The following is a 24491-nucleotide window of genomic DNA, read 5'->3' as shown; positions in this document are numbered from 1 at the left end:
CTCCTGGATGCGCTGTGGGTCCGGGAGATGGGTGAGCCGGGGTCGGGTCGGGCTGGGGCTGGGCCATTCTCGTGGGGGCCTCTGCGGATCCTGGGGTCTGGGGCAAATTACCCCACTTGCCCCCCCTCTGAGCGGCCCTGCGTGATCGTGAGCTACTTCAATTTCAACTAAATGGAGGGATAAACAAAACTAGTCTGCAGCTAGGGGCCTTGATTTCAAAAGGGGAAACTTTAAAATATTAAGGCAATTAACGAGGGGAATGGACTGAGCTGAAGAACTCAAGGATCTGAAAGTGGGAGGCTTGGAATTACTTTCAGTCCCAGTTGCAGAAGCTCTCTGACGCCTGCATCCCAAGCAAGGGGGAAAACTTCCTAGGGAAGGGTTGAGGACCAGGCTGGATGAAGAAGCGTCTCACACAGGTGATTAAGCGAAAGCAGAAATCCTACAAGGAATGGAAGATGGGATGGATCAGCACGAAAGCCACCTCTTGGAGGTCAGAAAGTGCAGGGACAACGTGAACTGTCAATAGCCAAGCACATTGGACCTTGCAAAGGAAATTAAAACCAATAGTAAACAGTTCTTTAGCCATATAAACACAAAGGAAAGAAGGAAGGAAGGAGTGGAACTGCCAAACATGGAGGATGAGGTGGAGATTTCAAGAAATGGGGAAAAGCGACTCAGGAAACTACAGGCCTGTTAGTCTGACCTCAATTGGATACATGGTTTTAGAACAAATTTGGAAAGACAGAAGTAAATAGTAATTGGGATAAAATACAACACGGTTTTACAAAAGGTAGATGGTGCCAAACCAACCTGATCTCTTTCTTTGAGACGATAAGTGATTTTTTAGACAAAGGAAATGCAGCAGATCTCATCTATCTGGATTTCAGTGGCATTTGAAACAGTTCCACATGAGGAATTATTAGTCAAATTGGAGAAGATGGGGATTAATGTTGTTGTCAGTCCCTAAGTGCATAACCTTGGATTTGCACTATTGAATTTCATCCCAGCGAACTCTGCAATGGGCAGATAAAGGGGAAGAACGTTTTGCCACAATGTTTCTGGGGATCTTGGTCCCCTGCTCACAACAGAATCTGTGCAGCAGAACCGAGCTCAGAAAGTGGCTTTGATTCTCCACTGAGACAATAACATTCTTTTATCCGGGAAATATCGTCACCCGACTCAAAATCCTCAAGGAAGAAGAATTTCCCAGGGATGCATAAGACTCACTCTGCTGTCAAGACACAGTCATGCTGGCTTTGGAACTGAGCTATTGCTTTGAAAAGCAAGGGCCGGGTTCTGTTCTCACACTAGTCTCATTCTATTGGCTTGAGTTACTCCTGTGTATGAAAGACCAGAGTCAGACCCCAGCGTATAAACCCAGCTCAGGATTCTTTTCCCCATCTAATTGCAGCCTGGCCTGAGCGTTGCAGCCTTAAGAAGTGTGTCATGACACTGTCCCTTTCAAAAATCATGGGGAAGCTTTAAATGGCCTTTTGGCTGTTGGGGCAGGTTCTGGGCAGGTTCTGCATAGCTGGGTTGAGGGTCAGCCCAATTTAGAATAACTTTTTTCCTTTCAGAAGTGTCTGAAATGGGCAATTCTCTGTTTATTGGGCAGTTTTTGGTACCTGTGCTGTCTACTTCACTTGCTGTTCTGTTTTACTTTAATATGGACACAATAGCAAAAATATGTGAGTATTTTAAAGAACTCCGACCCCCTGTCTGTCATCTCAGAGCTTAGTAGCTTATTGGTTAAGAACTGAGTGGGTCTCAGAGATGGAGCTACCCCATCCCCATGAGGAGGGCGGGGTGTTGATAGAGGTCCATCGGCTGAGCTACTTGCTGTAGACATCAGTCCTCAGAGCTGTCATCTTTCTCACAGTAATAAATGCCCTTGGAAATAAATATTCCACGGCTTTGAAGGAAGAGCAGCCTGAGATGCAGAAATACATCCGATTGGGCCCTTCCAAGGACGTGACAGTTTTGGGAGGGACTGCTCCTGTTGGGTTGGAAGGGACAGATACGTTTTGATACATGGCACAGCGAGGCAGGGATAGGAGAATTCGAACAGCTGTTGAAGCCGGTCTCCCAGCTGAGCCTGAATTTATCTCCTCGGTGGCCCAAACATATTTTGAGACCCCTTGCTTAGCACATACAATTGGACATTTTAAAAGGATATATCGATGGTTCTGACAACATCATAACATCTGATCAAAAGGTGCAAAAATTAGAAATTCAAGTCAAGCAAATCATTTATTGGGTGATTATGAAACAATCACTCCACGATCAGTGACAGACCTGAAACATACAAATTACAGAGCCAGTCACACTGAGCGGCATAAGGGCAGCTCTCTCTGCTACAGCCAGAAATATCACAGCAAGATAAAGCGTCCCTGCAATGCACATCCCATGCGGCCCCACCCCGTGCACAGGGCTCCTCATCGGCAGGTGGCTGGAAAACATGCTGCATAGCTTGGAAATTAAGGCGCTTTCTGAGGTGCTGGGACCTGCATGTCACAGCCCAGCCTGTCCATGGGCCTGCTTACAAATCCACCTAGAAGGCAGAGTGCAGTTGGCATCATTCCACCTATTCAGCTTCTTTGCGCGTGTCTTAACACAGTCTTCTCTGCCTCCTGTCTCCTGATGCCAGTTGTCTGGCTGATTCTCCGCCCAGAACCTGCGGATCAGAGTGTTAACGTCTCCGTGGAGAACCACAGCCAATTCCTGAGCTCAGTTCTGCTCTGTGGACTCTGTTGCTGGCAGGGGACCAAGACACCCAGCAGTGGCGCGGTGAGCGCGCACCCCGGCCACCCCTCAGAGTTCTCCACAGCTCTTGTGGCCATGGTAACGAAGGGCTTCTGACGGCCGGGGGTAGCACCTGCCCTGCGCCTGACAGGCCAGCAAAGAGCCAAAGTCAGTGTGTGGCTCCAAACGCTGAGCAGCAGCAACTCGGATCTCAGTGCCCAGAACCAGAGCAGGTGGCACAGCACATCCCAGGCACCCCGAGATGGGAGCGCAGGAGCGGGGAGAGAGAGGGCAGCGGGGCCAGTCATTAACTTCTCCTGGCCCTGCTTATGGGCCCCACCCACGGCCCCTGAGGTCACTGCACCGACTGCAGCTGGCTCGGCCATGCCCCCCCACAGCCTCCCGTGCCCAGCCTGACCAAGGGAGGCGCAGCGCAATCCCAAGGAGGCGGGAACCTGCCTCATCCCGACTTCCTTTCTTGTGAAAAGTAATAGAGGTTCCCACCGTAAAACCTCCAGCCCCTGGGGAGCTTTGTCAGCACATCACCTAGGAGCAGATACTGAGGTGAGATGCCCGGGGACACACGCAGGGAACTCAGGGTTTCTAGTGCTGCATTTCCCCTGCCCTTCAGCTGTCCAAAGCCCAGGGAGCTTCTGAATACTGATTCTCCAGCATCACAATAAGAAACTTTTGTGGCCACGTGATGGATCCCAAAGAGCGCTGCAGAAAGCAGACACCACGGGGTCACTGCCCCAGCACTGAAATGCAGCTGCATCTGGGCTGGAGCATGGGCGCTAGTCCCAGTGCAGAGCAGCACAGCTGTAATGGGAAAGGGAGACTCACTGTTCAGTTGAGCTGGCAGGGAATTCAGGAGGAATTTAGCTGCCCAAGGTGGAAGATCTCGGTTCAGTATCAACAATTTTCAATGATCATAAGTGGTGAAGGTCTCGGGTCTTTTGCACTTTGGCACCTCCCACAACACCCTGCCGGGGACGCTGGCTCAGGGATGGTTCTGAAAGTAACGCCCCATACGCTGAAATGCCAGGATCACTTTCTGCCTGTGACCTGACGGGTTTGGAGCATCTAAGAAGACCTGATAGCTGGATGCTCCCATTAGGCTAACGAGGCCTATGGTGTAATTTAACTCCACACGGTGTGGGCCCAGGTGCACGGTGATTTTTAATGGAAGAGAACTCGGTGCTGGAGAAAGGCACTGCGCTGTAAGCCTGGGAGCTGAAATCCTCCGTTCATCTTCAGCACCAGCAGAAACAGCACCAGCCAGCACTGCAGCTAGTACTTATTGCAGTGACTTTGCACTGCTGCTCGTGCTGCACTGACGTTGTCCAGATGGATCTGGATTTCTCCATACGCTGCACTGACGTTACCCAGCTGGGCTTTCAGCAGCCGGACTCCTGCCTGTGCTTCATCCAATAGCTGCAGACCTAGAACAAAGTCACAGCGACGTCAGTGGAGATGCAGAACACTTGATTATCAGCACGTGCCATAGAGCAGCACCTGCAGGCCCCTGTGTGCCAGGCGCTGTATGGACAGGAGGGGTGTAAACGGTCGGACTCACCCCTGCGGCGCCTCCTACTGGTTACTCCACAACTTAGCTCTTTTTCCAGTCCGGAGCGCCCTCTGCAGGCTGGTGATCCACCTGCTTTACTCTCAGCCCCATGTCCCTCCCTGGACCCGGTGCCCCTTTGACTCTAACTGGGTCTCCCCCTCTCAGGGGAACCCCCGCCACCACGCTATCCCCACTTGCCTCAGAATGGCTACTGCTCAGTCACTATCGAGCCCCATATCCTGGGACAGACTGCAGTGTCAGCCTTCTCATCACTGGCAACGGGGGTCAGACCTGCTGCTTTGCCTAGCCTTAGGTTGCCCCCTGCAAACCCCAGTACCTCTTAGCCCCGTACTAGGCCGCAGGCCTGGGGCTTTCCTAGGCTGGAGCTTTCCTCAGCCCCTCAGCCTTTTCCCCATCCTGCTTCACCCTAGGTACTTATCTTAACGTCTAAGCAGCCAGGCCCATCTCTCTCTAACCACAGAGAGAGACTCTCTGGCTTCCTGGCTGATCTGGCCTTTTATAAGGCCCTGCTACTCAGTTTGGGGCGTGGCCCCCATCTGCAGCCACTTCCCCAATCAGCTCAGCTCTGTCAGGCCACATTTTAAACCCCTTAAAACCCCGGAGCAGGGTCCACCCTGCTACAAGGGGACAGTCCCTGCTCTCAACAGCTCACAGTCAGAATAGACGCGAGGTGGGAGAAATAAAGGATGATTTTCCTGCAGGGGAACTGAGGTGCAGGGAGAGGTGCACAAGATCACACAGGAAGTTTGCAGCAGAGCTGGGAATTGACCCCAGCTCTCCTGAATTCTAGCCCTGTCCCCCCAGTCTCCCCAGCCACCTCTTCCCAATCGCTCCCCCCTTGTGAGCTGTGGTGGGTCCCCTGCAGCATGGGGCAGAGCTGGGGCTGCAAGAACATCCGTGGCCCGAGCCCTGGCCTGGGGCTCCAGGCCAGGATTTTGAACAGCCCAGCATTCAGGCGAGTTCTGTGCCGGGTTTAGTTCAGGCCCATTTTCTGACTGGACGCTGAATAACCTGATCCATGGACAGGTTTGTATGTGCAGCCCTGTGCCAGACAGACAGACAGTTGTGAGACGCGGCCACAAGGGGCGCTCTGCCTCCAGCAATGGGACTGTGGCAGGTACCCAAATTATTGGAGCTGCACAGGGAGGGCTCTGGGACTGGGGGGCAAATGGAGACCCACGAGTGCAGCTCCACTGACGTCCTGCTTACACCAGGGTCTGAATTCGGCCCTGTGTGTCTCATGAGCTGCATCCGTCTTTCCCGCCAATGCAACCCTGACAATACAGGGGCCAAGGTGAAAACTATGGAGCGAAGGGAGCAACAGTGAAAGGACGGAAGATGGTGACCACTAGGCATCCTGCGCAGGAGCATGGGGCGGATGCAGCCAGCCTGCCACTGCCAGGAAGGGAGCTAGGAGGAGCCTGGAGCAGCCACCCATCCCTGGGAACAGAGCCTCCGCTGGCAGAGGAAGGTGCAGAGCAGCAGCTCGTTAGACGGGGGACGGGACCACCTGGCAGGGAAGTCTATGGAGAGGAGCAGGAGGATGCCAGGCACCCACCATCCCTGTAGTCAGGAACTGACACTGGTCCCCAAGAGCCTCCTCCTGCGACTTACTGTCTGATCCCTTTGCTGACGCGTCCGAGGCATTGTCAGGCTGCAGAGAGACTTGGAGCTTCTTCAACCGCTTGCAGCTTGCTCTGTGCCCGGAGTTCTAGAAATCACACGTCTGCAGGTCAGCAACTGAACCGAACTGCGGCTGGAGACCAGCCACGCCCAGAGAAGGAACATGCTCCGAGTGCGAGGCTGTTCTCTATGACGTCTTTTATTTTAATCTTGGACAGCTCCCCTCCTGAGGAGGGACACCGGCAAGGCCAAGGCCCCGTTCGGGTCTCTTGGCTGGTCTATGTTGCACCGTCATAACTCCAGCATAACAGATTGAGATGAAATCTCAGGAACAGACGCCTCAGGGCATCATGGAAGCCCCTTCACGGGAGGTTTTCAAAAGGAGGCTGGAGCCGTCTGTGTGGGATGTTTCAGACACAACAAATCCTGCATCTTGGCAGGGGTTAGACTAGATGCCCCTGGGCTCCCTTCTCACCCGATGGTTCTGTGATTCTATGATCTCATTTTCCTGTGTGTTTGTGCAGCACCTAGTGCTATGGAAAGCAGGACCTGAGTGCAGCTTCTGGGCACTGTGGCTGTCCAAGTGCCGCTCGTGACAGCGCTGCTCCTGGTGTGTCTCAGGGGCCTGTCTGCTAACTGGCGGCCCAGACCCTTAGAGGTGTTCAGGCCCCAAACTACTAGTGATTTCTATGGAAACCAGGAGCCCAAATGCCTCTGAGGATCTGGGCTTGCAGACTAATGGCCAGCTGCTCAGATGGTGTCAATCTGACTTCAGAGGAGCTACTTCGATTTACACCTGCAGAACATCTGTCCCTAAAAATCAGCTTTCACTCCCCTTAGTGCTGCAGGGTCAACACAGCGATGCCCCAGGGAGCCAGTTTCTCTTCCAGCTTGTGCATCATCAACAGACCTTTGATCTAAGTGCTGCCTGCGGAATCTTTCCCGTGATCCATCGTACGTCTCTGGCTCCTTTCACGGCAGGATCTGAGCACCTCACAGCCTTTCATATATTATTTAATGTCGCACAACACCCCTATGAAGTAGGAAGTCTCCTCTCCCGTTTCACAGGTAGAGAACTGAGGCAGAGACAGGTCTCATAGACCTTACAGCCAGAAGGGCCCATCATGATCATAATCTGACCTCCTGCAGGCCACAGAACCTCGCCCACCCACTCCTGTAATAGTCCCATAATCTTTGGCTGAGTTACTGAAGTCCTCAAACCATGATCTAAAGACTTCAAGTTACAGAGAATCCACCATTTACACTAGTTCAAACCTGCAACTGACCTATGCCCCAGGCTGCAGAGGATGGCAAAAAAACCCAGGGTCTCGCCAATCTGATTTGGGGGAAAATTCCTTCCTGATCCCATTGAAAGGTGGATCAGGACCCAGTTAAATGGGAGACTACAACAGGTAACCTGTCTGCCAACAGTGGCCAATGCCAGGTGCCCCAGAGGGAGTGAATCTAACAGGCAATGATCAAGTGATCTCTCTCCTGCCATCCGTCTCCATCCTCTGACAAACAGAGGCTAGGGACACCATTCTTACCCATCCTGGCCAAAAGCCATTAATGGACTTAACCTCCATGAATTTATCCAGTTCTCTTTTAAATGCGGTTGTAGTCCAAGCCTTCACATCCTCCTCAGGCAAGGAGTTCCACAAGTTGACTGTGCGCTGCGTGAAGAAGAACTTTCTTTTATTTGTTTTAAATCTGCTGCCTATTAATTTAATTTGGTGACCCCCAGTTCTTTTATTATGGGTATAAGTAAATAACTTTTCCTTATCTACTTTCTCCTCATCACTCATAATTTTATATACCTCTATCATATCCCCCCTTAGTCTCCTCTTTTACAAGCTGAAAAGTCCTAGATTCTTTAATCTCTCCTCATATGGGACCCTCTCCAAACCCCTAATCATTTTAGTTGCCCTTTTCTGAACCTTTTCTAGTGCCAGTATATTTAGTTTGACGTGTTATTAAAGAATAGAAAGAGAACTTAAAGAAAAATGAAGATTTTTGTTTTTAAAGGGATAGTTTGGAAGAATAGACGCAAGGGCTAGTTTGGTATGTTATTAAAGAATAAAAATATTTGAAAGAAATGTAAAAGGTGTATTAAATATAAGGGTAGGTTAAGAAAGAGCATTTAAAAATATTAAATAATATTGAAAAATAGGTTAAAAAAGAACACATGGCAAAACAGGGCATTTACTAAGGCAGAGACTATTTAGTAAGCTCATGGTACAAATTTAAAGCTTGGTTAAGAAAGAACCATTTAAACTATTAAATAGCAGGATAGGTTAAGAAAAGAGCATTTAAAAGAGTTAAATAAAAGAGAAACATATAAAGGTAGGTTAAAAGAGAGAACAGGAGAGAAAAGAAAGCCCCTTTGCAAATGGCAAAGATAAACAGCACGTGGTTGAGTGAGAGAGACTGAGGAGCGAGATCTTACCCTTCCGACTGTGAAAGTTATATTAAGTTTTGTAAAGGAATAAACACTTTAAAAGAGAAGCCTGTCTGAAGACACATTCCTTCATTTAGCACTTTTGCATATGCATTTCAATAAAAAGTGACCATGCAGAAACATCCCAGGGTTAAAAACAGAGCGAACCTGTTTATAAAAGTAATTTGTAATGATAAAATGTTTTCCCCTATGTTTTAGACTAACATTGGTCATTTTTTAGTTAGGACAATTTGAAGCAGCGTGCTTCTTCAGCAAAGCCACTGGTAGCAAAAACAGCATCTGTGAGCCAGTGGATAAGAGACTAGATAAGATAAGGAGGAGCTTCTATTTAAACAGGTCTGATGATGAAAGATGGCTGCACCTAGAAGGCCCTGGCCAACACCGGCAGTTAAGCCTCTCATGAACAGACATTATACGATCACTGCTATGGGACCTGAAGAGTGTTTGAGATGGGTCATGGGAGCGGGGACACAGGGATAGTTAATGATGCCTGTGTGACGTTATTGATATAATCTGAGACCATATAGAACATGGTTGCAGCCAAGGTCGTGTAGTGACACTACATCTTATGTAAAGGCAGACATATAAGGTGTCTAAGACCAGGTTATGGGTTGCTGGTTATGATTATGCTGTCTGTATGTATGTATCATTTTGTAGTTGAAGTTATGAGTATTGGCTCTGCACTGTCTGTACTTCAAACTTATGCTGTGCTTCTGGGAGACACCCCAGACAAGTTGGCGTTAGCTCTGCCTAGCCTGCTTGATGGCCCACTAAGGACCATCAGCTACACAATTGACCCATTGAGAGAAGGCAGATAAGCCTTGTAACTCGGCAAAGTATGCAGGGACTTGCCCATGTGACTCCAGACTCCAGTTTGCTGTAATTTTCCACAGTAAGAACAAAGAGGCGTTTACACCTAGAAAAGACTATCAAAGGCTGATGCCTCATCTCCATCTAGTCTTCAATCCTGCTTCTTACCTCTGGAGGACTTTGCTACAAACTGAAGCTCTGCACAAAGGACTGATGACCCATCCCAGCGGGGATGTACTCAGAGACTTGATTTGAACCTGCAGTTTATTCTATCACTGCTACAAGCCTGAACTAAGAACTTTGCCATCACTGCATGTAATTGATTCCATTTAACCAATTCTAGCTCTCATCTTTACTTTTTCCTTTTATGAATAAACCTTTAGATTTTAGATTCTAAAGGATTGGCAAGAGTGTGATTTTTGGGTAAGATCTGATTTGTATTTTGACCTGGGTCTGGGGCTTGATTCTTTGGGATCGAGAGAACCTTTTTCTTTATTGGGGTGTTGGTTTTCATAACCATTCATCCCCAGGACAAATGGCACTGGTGGTGATACTGGGTAACTGGAGTGTCTAAGGAAATTGCTTGTGTGACTTGTTGTTAGCCAGTGGGGTGAAACCAAAGTCCCCTTTTTCTGGCTGGTTTGGTTTGCCTTAGAGGTGGAAAACCCCAGCCTTGGGCTGTAACTGCCTTGTTTAAGCAATTGGTCCTGAATTGGCACTCTCAGTTGGGTCCCACCAGAACAGCATCGTCACAGCCTGTACGCACAAGAACAACGTGGTGGAGAAACACGAGGCCAGACCGCCGGACCAAGATTTGTTTGAGACTCCGGCCCCCGGCGAGGAGAACCCAAACAAATCAAACAAAGGGCTGTACAGAGATGAGGCACTGGTACATTGTATGTAAGAATGTTCAAGGGATGGTTTGGCAGGGACCCGGTCACTGGTGCTCGGTTGGCTGGAGCCTTTTGGATCAAGCCTGCACAGAGACATGCTGCATTTGTTGTCGTTTGTTGTTTTTAAAAGCTGCATGCAGAAGGGGCCTAAAAGGTTGTAAAAGGTTTTAAAAGCTGCATGCTGTGACAAAGTGCAAAGATGCCTCACACGTAGTTCTTACTGTACATTTTTCAGCAGCTGAGCGATGGGTCTTCAGAGGACTTGGCGGTTCTGGACACCGACAGCTCCGAAGGGCTGAGCGGATTGGGCCCAGTCTGTTGTGGCCCAGACCCAACAGCAGATGCTCAACAGAATGCTGAAACAGAGGGGGATGCTTATCCTATAGGCCTGTACTATCTAAAGCTGAGGGGGAAATTCGGTATTAAGCCTGTGCGAGTTCATAACCGTAAAACCACAATGAGTGCAATGGTGTGAGCAGCTGTGCACGGAATCATCAAACACTGCCTGAGAGCGAAACAAAATGAGGATTGTCCTGGGTGCCCCATAGATGCCCTGGTCAGAGGCATCATGACTTTAAACTGTAAAAGGAAAGAAATTAGCAGTAGTTTGTGTCTGGAGAGTGTGTTAAATATCGTCATCACGTTGGGATAGGCACTGCAGTGCCTCTGTTTAACCCAGGAACATTTAGCTCTAGGGGCAGAATTGGTGGAGAAAGTGACAGAGGCCGAGGACCCAAATGGCATTTTAGATGAAATCATCAAACCAACAGATAAAGGGGAAAGTCAAGGGGGGTGTTCTTCAGATAGGCTTCATGCGGTCACAACGCGACGGCTTTTGTCTTTTACTATCAGTAAATGGAATAAAACACTTGTTATAACTTTCACAAAGTGTCTTTCACTGCAATCTCACCATTTCTTACAACTGTAACAGTGTTTAAAAGGCTAGGAAAGACGTCTGTGTAAAAAAACAAGCAAACCGAAGGGGCGACCCTAGAGCATTGCTAAGGCAGACTATCGTGCGTGGATCACTGGCAGCCTTACTAGTCTGATCTGCTTTAAAATGTAGAGAACGCCACAGCTCCAGCCTGGGATGTATTATTTTAATAAAATCTATGGACCCAAACCAAACACAGGAGCTTGTACCTGTGTCTCAGCACACGGGTTGCAAACATTTAAAAACAGACATTCTGATAAGGCAACAGAAAATTTCAATCTAGAAGTCCTAAGAAAATGAAAACTTAATCTAACTTTCACATGGATTTGTTAAAAAGTGGGGAGGAAAATAAACTTCTCTCTGATCCACTGATTTACCGAATAAGGGGAATATAAACTGGCTGTTACTAAGGTTCTGTGGTTTTCACTCTAGGGTGTTGCTGCATGCTCATTTTTTAAAATTGAAACACACACATAAAAATGTTAAATAAAGGGCTCTGTCTTGATATAGGCTTAGGTAATAATTGGAGATATACCAATCTCCTAGAACTGGAAGGGACCTTGAAAAGTCATTGAATCCAGCCCCTGTCTTCACTAGCAGGACCAATTTTTGCTCCAGATCCCTAAGTGGCCTCCTCAAGGATTGAACTCACAACCCTGGGTTTAGTAGGCCAATGCTCAAACCACTGAGCTATCCTTCCCCCTCCTGTTTGTCTTTTAAAGTGTTTTTTCTTTTACTAAACTTAATATAACTTTCAATTGTATTTGTTAAAAAGCGGTGGAGGAAGAAGACTTCTTATCTCTGATCCACTGGCTCACAGAAGCTGTTTTGTTAACAGCAGCTTTGCTGCAAAGCATAATATTTCAAATTGTCCTCACTAAAAAATGACCAATGTTTGTCTAAAACATAGGTTAAAGCTTTTAAAAACTCTTAGTTAGTAAGGGCTTATGGTTTTAACCTTTATTAACACACCTTTGTAAATGTGCTACATGGCGAGAAAGATGCTTGGGGTCTGCTTTTTTTAGCTAAGAAACAGTTAAGAGTTGTGGAAGCAGGGAAAGAATTAATAAGGATTTGAAGGGGATATTAATGCATGTCAGTCAGTTAGCAAGAGTTAGGCCATACTGTAACCTAATGACGTGAGACTTGTAGAAGCAAGGATAGTGCGAGGCGAGAGGACAAGAACTGTGTACAAAGTTATTACGACCTTGTAACTGATAACCAAATATGCAGGCTTGCTTTTCTTAGGAGTGAGACAAATAAGATAGCAGAATGGCTTATGTATAAACAAAATGTAGTGTTGCAGAATGGCTTATGTATAAACAAAATGTAGTGTCTGTATTATTGTTAGTTATTGTCTGTAACAAAGGTATAAAGGCTTGCTGTAATTGTTTACCAGTTGAGAGACCTGTCCAGGACTGGGGCGACCCTGTGTCCTATGGCACTCTCTCCCTCCATTGTAATTACTGGAGAAATAATAAAGTATTTGATTTTGTTGCACCCAAACAAAAAGCGAGAACTGAGTTTTTCTCCGACAATTTTGGGGCTCGTCCGGGATGGCAACGCCACGGACCCACAGGCGGCTACTACGGATCATTCCCTTGAACCCCATGGCGCCACATGAGAGGTATGAGACCTTTTGAAATCTCTATTGGGGTATCGGAGGAGGACTGTCCGTGAGGACGTCTGCCTCTATTGGGCTCACGCCATCTGAACTTATTGACTGTGCAGCAAGATCAGATGCAGAGTGGTATTGGGGAAAGGCCCCAACAAGGTTAGTTTATAGCAGTATAGGGAACTGCTGAGTTGGCCAACAAGGTAATGCATAAGGTAATGCATAGGTAAATGCATTAGAATGCACCGGTGCTGAGGGGTTTTACCGCCTCAGAGGGGTTGTCATACTGCCTCATGGTATTGGTCCAGAGTAAAGATGCATCGTGGTTTAAAAAAAAAGAGATAAAGAAGAAAAAGAGATAAAAGGTTAAAAAGAAAAAAAGAGGCCTTGGTGTGTGTGTGTGTACACCAGTGTGAGTGGCTGTTACCGGAAGACGCCCAGAATACCCTGTGAAGCGAATGCTCATGATCAGGACTACTCTAACGCAAGCCTGGTAACTAGTGGATCTTTAGGAGATCCGACCCACGGTGGGCTGACTCAGCCTGGCATAGTCGGCGAGGAAGCTGCCTGGGTCTAGGAATGTGTGAACCCATCTTCCCTCCCCCCATTCCTTTCCGTGTGGGCTACTGACAGTCTGATCATCTCACTGGATGCAATCAGAGTAAGCGGTGCCGTCTCCCAGAGACTAGCCAACGCTCTTTGCTGAAGGGAGGTGTAGGAGAGTCGTAGTCTTCTTCGTTAGTCTCTCCTGTGTGAGTGCCCTGTAGGGAAAGATCCTTAGTTTCTGAGCCGCTAGCGCGGACAGGGCACCCTCTCTCTGTGTGTAAGTGGAAAATGGGTAAGGGACAGTCTAAACATTCCACCTCACCCCTAAGGGTACCCAGCATATTACATGTACGTACATTATGGTCCTAAAACCTGCAGGTATTTAGAGAATTGGAATCTTCACACTAGTGAAAATCCATCTAAACAATGCCCATTAGAAGGTACCTTCAATCTAGATAAGATCATACATCTCAGAGGAGCTTTTAATCACCAAAGAAAAGCCTCTGACACAGTGTGAGCAATTTGTCTAAGGCAGGTTAATTTGAAATTCAGCTTAGCCCAGAGATAAAGGAGAAGTTGTTTTGTGTTCAAGGTCAAGAATCAGCGGACTATGCTAAGTGCAAAGAAAAACTGCTTTCAGCCTCAGCTGATGTGGAAAAATAGAGACAGAGGCAAACCAAAGGCAGTACAAGTTACAGAATTGAAATTACGTTTGCAAAGCAACTTGCCAGTGAGACATGTGTGAGTATTAAAGTGGCTTAAGGCTTGGGGCATTCATATTTTTCCTGAGTGAGGTGGGAGCATTCCCAACACTCTCCATTGTTGTTTTATTATTTTTAATGAAGCTTTAAAATTTGGTTATATGGTGTGTTTTCTTCCCCCAACCTCCTGCAGTGTCAGTCTGATCACCTGAAATGAGGATAAATTAGTAACAGAAATTTGTCACAGTTTGGTGAGCAATTAAGAATGGGGGAGCCCTGCAGAATTTACACCATCTATCTGTTTTACCCTTGTTATTTTATGTTTGTTTTGTTTGGTACTGTTGGTGTTATATGTTAAGAATAGCATGATTAAAGGTAAGCCCTAATAGAATAAGGAAACACTATCTGGTTTTGTTCTGTTTTGTTTAACCGGTTACTGTTGTTTTTCTGCTCTGTTCATTTGGGCATTGGGTGTGTAGTGGAACTGAACTTCTCGTTCGTAATTCCTCAGAGTGGAAGCCATGTGTGCGATGAAGCTCTGAGGTAGTATTGAGATCCTTCTGTCCCGCCCCCTGTAATGGACAATGTAATAGAAGTAGAAAAATCTGGCTTAGACTGTAATTTTCTCTGCTTTCTGTGTAATTTTCTTTCCTGTTTAAGTGTCAGCAGACAAATGGGTGGGTCTCTGGGTAGACCCTAAAGTGGTTTGGATTATATGTTAAGTAAATGTCCTTTACCCAATGGCCATGTATTTTTGCCCAGGTGGCAAGCCTTACTAGGGAGGACTCAGGTAGTCTTGTGAGTAGAAATGTTTTAGGGAAAAGACCAGAAGGGTGGGGGCTAGTTGAGAAGCCCACCCTCCTGGCTAAACTGGTTGTGGAACAAGCTAGTGCCCATGGAAGGGACGATTCAGTGAGAAAAGCAGGATCGGGCCCAGGCGGGCAGGCAACAGACAAAGAGATTGGAAAACAGGTTGGAAACTTTTGAGGGTGTAGTGGAAGGAAGGAGTAAGTGAATATAAGCATGAGGATTTCAAATAGTCAGGAGGATATTTGGTATGGTGATTTGAGTTGATAACAGTGACTGTTGGGAGACAAGCAAGTGATTTTAAGGACCATGAAAAGTTGACTCTGTAGTTGCTGGAGGAACAGCAGTTGAACTTTGTAAACATGCTAAAGAGAAAAGTTTTGGTGTCTTTAAAATGTTTGTAAATAAATTCAGGCAAAGAAATTATTACATTGCAATCATTTGGCTATGAACAATTTTGTTAAATTAGTTGAAGAATGTATACAGTGCTATGTAATGAAAATTGTATTAGGCTCTAAGGGCACTGTAAGTGGTGGTGTTTTCTTTCAGTGTTTAAAAGTTAAAAGTAAAAAAAGCAAGCCAGAAAGCATCTGTGTTAATGCACATTATCTAATTGATAAGGTAGAAGGGGTCCGCTGAAACCTGGGCTGCCTATGAAACACATACGAGAAAATATGGATTAATTCCTCTGTTTTGCCTAGAATCAACAAGGGTATTTGTATATTTTAAGCAATGATTGCCTGTCAGAAGGGTGGACCTCTGTTTTTGTCTTTCAGATAATCAAAGAAAACTAATGCCAGCTGAACAGCATTCAACATACCATGCATTTACTGACAGAAAAAAATTATGTTGTGTGTTTATGTTCTGTCTTGTGGTGTTTGTCTCGTGGCCAGAATTGTTGTGTTTAATATTTTCATGGGATGGTCTGATTTAAAATCAAGCAGAAGGGTTGAAATGCAGATACTGGTTCTGTTCAACTTAGAATACAAAGTGTTTGGATACATCAGAAAAATGTGATATACTGAAGTCTTATACATTTTCTTCAGTAAAAGAAAAAAACTACATTGGCCAATATTTTTAATTAAAATTGTTATTAAAATTTGCATACCAACAGTCTTTGGAAGCAAGGACATGAAAAGTTAACCCACTCCCCATATTGTACAAGGGATCCTTCTGGCTACCTCAGACTTTTAGCCAGAGGGCTGGGGATGGTGGAAAGCTATTGGACTAGAGGTTATATTAAGTGAACTTCTCAAAGTGGGTGTGCTTGTCCTGGCTTGTTGTTCCAAAGTTCTGTAATAAGGTTATTTTAGTGAAAGGGTATATGGCATACATTGAATAATAAGACTAATGTACTGTATAACAGTAATGTTTATGTGTTCATGGTATAAAAGAAGGTGTATGAGTAAAGTAAAAGTTTCCTTTGTAGGTTAAAAAAAGCCAAGAAGGGAGAAAAAAAGAATAGCTAACATGCTCAGTCTAAGGATAAGGCGCTGGCCCCAGTCAAGGTCCCGCTCATGGCTAAGACTTGGCTGACTACCAAGGAAAGGGGATGGTTGCTGCAGTTAAACGAGATTGGTGTGCAGCGGGCAGCCACCCTCCTCCTTGGGGACCTTTTGTAAATATTCAGATTGATTTTATTTAAATGTCTAAATGTTGTGGTTATGAATATGTATTAGTTTTAGTTGATGTATTTACCAATTGGGTTAAAGCTTTTCCCTGCAGGAAAGCAGATGTCAGGACTGTTGTGAAATTTTGCTTAAAGATTTTGTGCCACGTTTTGGCATCCCTGTGAGTATCAACAGTGATCGTGGAACTCATTTTACTGGACAGATTGTAAAGGAGTTATGTGCAGCTCACTGCCCACACCACCCACAGTCTGCTGGGACAGTGGAACGCCAGAGCAGGATTTTAAAAATAAACTGGCCAAGATTTGTGCTGAAACAAACTTGAGGTGGCCAGATGCCCTTCCTTTGGCACTGATGAGTATGAGCCATTCCCAATCGAAAGACTGGACTCAGCCCTCATGAAATTTTGACAGGACGCCCAATATGACTACCAGCTGCACCCCAACTAACCTAAGCTCAGATGGACATTCATTTGATGGATAACATAATGCTTAAGTATTGTCAGGCACTAATGAAATATGTTAGAGTCTTTTTATACACAGGTGAAGGAAGCACTACCAAAGGATCCTGTGCAACCTTGCCACTCGTTGGAACCAGGAGACTGGGTCTACATAAGATCCATCCACGAAAGACTGCTTTGGCTCCACGCTGGAAAGGCCTTTTCCAAGTCCTGTCGACTACCAACACCGCTGTGAAGTGCCACAGACTGACTGCTTGGACCCATGATTCTCACTGCAAAAAAAACCCTCCACATCAGGAGAATTTTCCTACTGATGATTAGCCTATTCTTTCTTCTAGTTCCACTGTGCTTCTGGACAGCAGGAAAAGGATAAGGTGACGTGCTCATAACCTCTCCCTTGTCCACTGACATCTACTGTGCCTTTAAACTTTTCTAGAAGAAGCAAAATCATTACAGGATGATGTCCTGGTAATCTCCCTGTAGAATGCTGAACCCACGACTGCTTGGGAAAGAAAATAGAACACTCACTCCACTGACATTGCCAAAGTCAGGAATTCCTGCCTGAAAGAACATTAGAACTGACCTGGTGAAGAAACAAAGACTTACACACTGGCAGGAAGAAAATTTTGTGGGAACCATGCTTGGGAATGTGGTATTAATTGGATTTTGGGGTTTATTCTACAGGCTGTGCCCTGTGTTTTGGCTAAATCCTTCAGTATGTATTGCCCTCCCTAATTGGATTTTAAATGACATTGCCCTTATCCAGTTTTCAGATCACTTCTACATACCCAGATTGCTCTGAGGGCTGCCATTAGATTAGCACAACAAAAGCCTGGTTATTTCCTCTGGACAAAAAGGGAATTGACCAGATCCCTGTGGGCTGGGGCCAATAGTGTAGTAGCCATTTGGACTATTCTTAAAGGCCAAGAACATGATAAGAAATTGGGCCAACTAGAAAAGGCCACTAGCCTTATTTTTGAAACTCAGCTATCTTAAGTACAGGCTGGGTTGGTGAGTTACATGTCATTTCCACCCTTAGTTCTATGACCCAGAAGTTACTGACAGAGATGGTATTGAATATCACTGAGGCTGGGAAGGCATTGCAGTGGGATCTAGACCAAACTTGGCCCACTGCCCTTACAGACACATCAGGAGTACCATCTGATTTATGGTCATGGGAACATACTTGGACACTTTCTGGATGGCTGTGTGACCATTTACAGTGCTTCTTCAAGCATTTGGACCGGTTGGGGGTGTAGGCTCCCACATGCGGATCCTGCCGGGTCCATGGGGAGGATGCATGTGGGACTGTAATTATTTACCGAGACATCTGGGAAATTAGACCACCTGGTATACCTAAGTGATTTCTAGACAGTACCCCTAGAATAACACCTGACGTTTTGGATAAGAATGGAGAGTCAATGGACATTTTGGCGTTAGAACCACCACAGCTCAGTGTATCTATAAACTGAAGCCAGGGAAGTTGTCACTGTTTATGACAATATTTGCTGAGAGGTGGAGGTCAAGGAACTACCCTAACAGGACACCCACTTTTTCAAGCTAATGATAGCTCTGTGTTCGTTAAAGCCACCTCTTTGCAAGATATACTTATTAATCTTACCACTGCTGCAGGCAATCATATCTTTTTCTGGCCTGCAGATTGAATGTTGGAAGTAGCTCTTAGATTTCAGGTATATTTTAATTGGACCAGAGTAGTGCCTGATCGGTTTCAAAATTTGCTTTCATTGTTACCAGAGGTTTAAAGAATCTCTGAATTGCAAGGGCAAATTCACATGCTTCAGAATATATATCAAGCTGAAAAGAATGCCTTTCATACAGCTTATAGAGTGTTTACTTTATATACTAAGTATGATGTCTTGTGCTTTGTAACCAAAATTGTACAGCGGCCCCATTATATTATTCCTATGGGAATGTTATTGTTTGTAGTGTTGTTAGTTAGCTTAGGATTATATTGTTGTTGTTGTTGTTGTAAAAATAATAATAACAATACCTTTCATGTTCATGCTAATCATGCTTTGTCATTACATCCAATCAAAACCCCTAAGGTTGGAAACATCTGATGTAGAATCTGAAATCCACGAATTAATGCAAATAGAGATTTGAAAATATTTGTTGTACTAGAAGTACAAAAGGGAGTGTGGAAGCAGGGAAAGAATTAATAAGGATTTGAAGGGATTTTTAATGCATGTCAGTTAGTTAGCAAGAGTTAGGCCATATTGTAACCCTAATGACGTGAGACTTGTAGAAACAAGGATAGTGCGGCGAGAGGACAAGAACTGTGTACAAAGTTATTACGACCTTGCAACAGTCTAACCAAATATGCAGGCTTGCTTTTCTTAGGAGTGAGACAAATAAGATAGCAGAAAGGCTTATGTATAAACAAAATGTATTTGTTGCTTTTTACCGTCTGTATTATTGCTAGAAATTGTCTGTAACAAAGGTATAAATGCTTGTAGTAATTGTTTACCAGTTGAGAGACCTGTCCGGGACTGGGGTGACCCTGTGTCCTATGGCACTCTCTCCCTCCATTGTAATTACTGGAGAAATAATAAAGTATTTGATTTTGCTGCACCCAAACAAAAAGTGAGAACTGAGTTTTCTCCGACAATCCTAATATTATATTTTACTAGAGCATGAAATTTCTATCCATAAAGATTCTAAGGGACATGTGGATTCCTTAAGATTTTACTTCATTTCATAGAATCATAGAACTTAAGATCAGAAGGGACCATTATGATCATCTAGTCTGACCTCCCACAAGATGCAGGCCACAAAAGCTGACCCACCCACTCCTGAAATAATTCTCTCCCTTGACTCAGCTGTTGAAATCCCCAAATCCTGATTTAAAGACTTCAAGTAGCAGATAATTCTCCAGCAAGCGACCCCTGCCCCATGCTACGGAGGAAGGTGAAAAACCTCCAGGGCCACTGCCAATCTACCCTGCAGGAAAATTCCTTCCCGACCCCAAATATGGCGATCAGCTGAACCCCAAGCATGCGGGCAAGACTCTCCAGCCAGACACTCAGGAAAAAGACTTTCAATATCCCAACATTGACCCTCGGTACTAATTACCAGTGGTCGCACGTTATTGATCTATTGACTAAATCACGTTATCCTATCAAACCATTCCCTCCATAAACTTATCAAGCTTAATCTTAAAGCCAGAGAGGTCCTTCGCCCCCACTGTTTCCCTCGGTAGGCTGTTCCAGAATTTCACTCCCCTGATGGTTAGAAATCTTCGTCTAATTTCAAGCCTAAACTTCCTGACTGCCAATTTATATCCATTTGTTCTCGTGTCCACATTAGTACTGAGCTGAAATAATTCCTCTCCCTCCCTGGTATTTATCCCTCTGATATATTTAAAGAGAGCAATCATATCTCCTCTCAACCTTCTTTTGGTTAAGGAAAACAAACCGAGCTCCTCAAGTCTCCTTTCATACGACAGGCTTTCCATTCCTCGGATCATTCTAGTGGCCCTTCTTTGTACCGTTCAGTTTGAATTCATCCTTCTTAAACATGGAGACCAAAACTGCACACAGTACTCCAAATGAGGTCTTACCAACGCCTTGTATAACAGGACTAGCACCTCCTTATCTCTACTAGAAATACCTCGCCTAATGCATCCCAAGACCGCATTTGCTTTTTAACGACCACATCACATTGCCGACTCATAGTCATCCTGCGATCAACCAGGACTCCGAGGTCCTTCTCCTCTTCCGTTACTTCCAACTGGTGCATCCCCAGTTTATAACTAAAATTCCTATTAGTCATCCCTAAATGCATAACCTTACACTTCTCACTATTGAATTTCATCCTATTACTAATACTCCAGTTTGAGGTCATCCAAATCTCCCTGGAGGATATCCGATCCTTCTCGAATTGGCAATACCTCCCAACTTCGTGTCATCCGCAAACTTTATCAGCCGCTCCTACTTTTGGTTCCGAGGTCAGTGATAAATAGATTGAATAAGATCGGACCCAAAACTGAACCTTGAGGAACTCCACTGGTAACCTCCCTCCAACCCAACAGATCACCTTTCAATACGACCCGCTGCAGTCTCACCTTTAACCAGTTCCTTATCCACCTCTGGATTTTCATTTCGATCCTCTCTTTTCCAATTTAACCATAATTCTTCATGCGGTACCGTATCAAACGCCTTACTGAAATCAAGATATATTAGATCCACCGCATTTCCCTTGTCTAAAAATCTGTTACTTTCTCAAAGAGGGAGATCCGGTTGGTTTGGCACAATCTACCTGTCGTAAAACCATGGTGTACTTTGTCCCAATTGCCATTGGCCTCAAGGTCCGTAACTACTCTCTCCTTTAATATTTTTCCATGACTTTACATACTACAGATGTTAAACTAACAGGCCTGTAGTTACCGGGTCACTTTTTCCCCTTCTTGAAAATAGGAACTATATTAGCTAATCTCAGTCAAATGGTACAACCCGAGTTTAGAGATTCGTTAAAAATTATAGCTAACGGGCTTGCAATTTCCTCGCCAATTCCTTTAATATTCTAGGATGAAGATTATCCGGGCCGCCCAATTTACTACCGTTAAGCTGTTCAAGTTTGGCTTCTACCTCGGATACTGTAATTTCCAACCCCGCACCTTCATTCCCATCAGTCACTCTGCCACTATTACTCAGCCCTTCATTAGCCTCATTAAAGACCGAGGCCAAAATATTCGTTTAGATATTGTACCATGCCTAGCTTATCCTTAATCTCCACTCCGTTTACAGTTTTAAGCGGTCCACTTCTTCTTTCTTGGTTTTCTTCCTATTTATACGGCTAAAAAACCTTTTACTATTAGTTTTAATTCCCGCCAAGGTCCATCTCTACCCGGCTTTTGGCCTTTCTCACTGCATCCCTATACCCTCTGACCTCAATAAGGTAGGTTTCTTTGCTGATCCCTCCCATCTTCCACTCCTTACGCTTTCTGTTTTCTTAATCACCCCTCTGAGGCGCTTGCTCATCAGCTTGGTCTAAAACTGCTACCTAGGACCGTTTCCCTTTCTCGGGATACAGGCCTCTGACAGCTCCTGCAACTTCAACCTGAAATAATCCCAGGCGTCTTCCACCTTTAGATCCTAAATATGTTAGTCCAATCCTCTTCCTAACTAGTCGCCTTAATTTAGTAAAGTTAGCCCTTTTGAAATTGTAAACCTTAGTCTCAGATGCAATTTTGTTTATCCTTCCATTTATTTTGAACCGAATTAGCTCATGATCACTCGAGCCAAGGTTGTCCCCTACAACCATTTCCTCAACAAGGTCCTCACTACTCACCAAAACCAAATCTAAAATGGCATCCCCCCTTGTCGGTTCAGCTACTACTTGATGAAAGAATTCATCAGCTATCACATCTAGGAAAAGCTGAGCCCTATTATTATTACTAGCATTTGTTCCCCAATCTATATCCGGGAAGTTAAAGTCTCCCATGATCATACAGTTCCTATTGAGTATTTACCTCCTTAAAAACATTAAAGAGTTCTCTATCCATATCCAGGCTAGATCCCGGAGGTCTAGCACACCCCAATCACTATCCCGGGGAGGCTCTAGTAGTTTTCTTCCCCTAATGCTGACCATTGCCCAAACAGACTCCGTATTATCCATTCCATTACTAGTTATTTCATTACAGTTTACCTCATTATTGACATACAATGCTACTCCCCACCTTTACCTTTGTTTGGTCTTTCCTAAACAGCATACCCTTCCATACCTGTACTCAGTCATGACTACCGTTCCATCATGTTTGGTTATTCCTACGATATCCGGTTTCAATTCTCGGATCAGGAGCTCTAATTACTCCATTTTGTTACCTAGGCTTCGCAATGGTGAACAAACATCCTAAATTTTTCTGTTTGGCTTCTCTAACCTTTGTAACCCAAATTGGAAGGGACACATTACCACCAGTAAGAACTATAGGTCAAGTATCCATCCCCCTTCCTTATGTCCAAGCCCTCCCTCTGGCTATATCCGTTTCTTATCCTGTTGTCCTCCCCTCTCAATGTTTAAATTTGGGCGTGGAGAGTGCCTGGACATCTCCCAGCCCGTCTCTCCCCAATACCTAGTTTAAAGCTCTTTCTGATCAGATGAGCCCAGTCTCCCTCCTAGAAAGTCTATTTCCTTCCCTACTCAGGTGGAGCCCATCCACGTGACAACAGTTCTCTGTCCCCCAGCCTCCCAGTGCCCATACATCCCAAAGCCCTCCTTATAGCACCATTTTGAATCTACACTTTCTTTCACATATAGTGCCCTCCTCACACCTGCATGACCTGTTCTGTCCTTCCAATATATTTTGTACCCTGGAATGATTGTGTCCCAGTTGATTGCTCTCAGTCCACCAGGTTTCTGTGATGCCTACTATATCAATATCCTCCTTTATCACAAGGCACTCTAGATCACCATCATCTTATTATTTAGACTTCTAGCATTTGTGTACAAGCACGTTAAAAACAATGTCACTTTTATTAGCCTGCCTTTTCTGATGTGCCAGATTCTTTTTATGTGACTGTTTATCATCTGATCCAGCCATACATTATCCTCTTCCATCACTCTCTGCTCCTGACTATAACCTGGAGATTATCTATCATCAGACTCTCCCTAAGAGAAGTCTGTGTCCGATCCACATGCTCCTCTGCAGCAGTCGGCTTTCCCCCCATCTCTAGTTTAAAACTGCTCTACCTGGGTGCAGTAGAGATGTACTTTCTAGCACAGAAAGTCATCAAATACAACCCATTTCCAATTTAATTCCTGGCCCTTTTTGGGGCTTAGCCTCCCCCATGTCCCAAAGAAAAGCAATTATTGCTGCAGCTCTGAAGCACATCCTCAGAAACATTCCAAGGAACGCAGGAGACTCCTCTGCTGTCAGAGACACAGTCACTTAACCGCTTTGGAACTGGGCCCAGTTCTTTTTTTGGAGAAATACTATGTACCTGAGACGCAAATCAGAAGCGTGGAAGTAGAAAACCCAGTTCCCGTTCTCCCCATCTAACTACCACCGGCGGTTAGGGTTGCAACCTGTGGAGTGTGTCCATGATATTGCAACATCAAAAAAATATGGGGATGCTGTTAATGGCCTTCGGTCCTATTCACACAAAGTTTATGGGCAGTGTTAAGAGGGCTTTCCCTCCACCCGCCCACTTCCCTGGTTCTTGTCACGCCAGACAGCAAGCGGCAAAAGACCAGAAGTCCAAAGATGCAGACAGTGCGATGTTTATTGGGGTTAATGTCCAGCAAACTTGATTCCAATTTCCCTGACTACTTCCTGTTTGACCCCAGTTTATATAGTAATATTCTCCAGCTATACCTTAACCAATCATTGTACTGAGAAATCTATCTAACCAATCCTAACATACTGGAACATAATTCTCTAACCAATTGCCTATATCCCACTACCTAATTAACTGACACCTACCAAAATTGAATTACACAGCAGAGAGAAACAGTTAAGAGAACCAGACAGATTACTTGGCAATAGGAAAGTGAGTGGAACAAAAAAATAAAACACACAGAAATGAGGTTTCGCAACCACAACCATTGATAAGTGATCTCTTGCCAGACAGGCTGCTGTCAAACTGAGCTCCTCACCAGCGGAGTGGCTGGAAATATTCTTGCTTGGAAATTAAAGTAGCGCTTTCCTGAGGTGCTGGGACCTGC

The 24491-nt window shown here is 45.2% G+C and overlaps 3 protein-coding genes across 4 annotated transcripts in view; 2 read left to right on the top strand and 1 right to left on the bottom strand.

Annotated features, from left to right (window-relative positions):
• LOC120406477 (C-type lectin domain family 4 member F-like) overlaps positions 1-24491 on the top strand; it is a 331059-nt gene that overhangs the window by 31768 nt on the left and 274800 nt on the right. The gene's annotated exons all lie outside the window — the stretch shown is intronic.
• LOC120406480 (C-type lectin domain family 4 member F-like) overlaps positions 1-24491 on the bottom strand; it is a 218224-nt gene that overhangs the window by 50959 nt on the left and 142774 nt on the right. Inside the window, exon 11 of one of the 2 annotated variants that reach the window (XM_039541372.1) lies at positions 2422-2677. The exons of the other annotated variant lie outside the window; for it this stretch is intronic. Within the exon in view, the coding sequence (XP_039397306.1) occupies positions 2515-2677 (163 nt within the window). The 3' untranslated portion in view covers positions 2422-2514. Of the gene's footprint in view, positions 1-2421; positions 2678-24491 lie in introns of those variants that run through there. 2 annotated transcript variants of the gene reach the window in all.
• Positions 1-24491, top strand: part of LOC120406482 (C-type lectin domain family 4 member F-like) — an 82394-nt gene that overhangs the window by 14230 nt on the left and 43673 nt on the right. The window lies entirely within an intron of this gene.

This window comes from Mauremys reevesii, linkage group 5 (assembly GCF_016161935.1).
Source record: "Mauremys reevesii isolate NIE-2019 linkage group 5, ASM1616193v1, whole genome shotgun sequence".
In the NCBI taxonomy this organism is placed as follows: domain Eukaryota; kingdom Metazoa; phylum Chordata; order Testudines; family Geoemydidae; genus Mauremys; species Mauremys reevesii.
The sequence above is the reverse complement of the archived record's forward strand: the minus strand, read 5'-3'. Positions and strand labels throughout refer to the sequence as shown.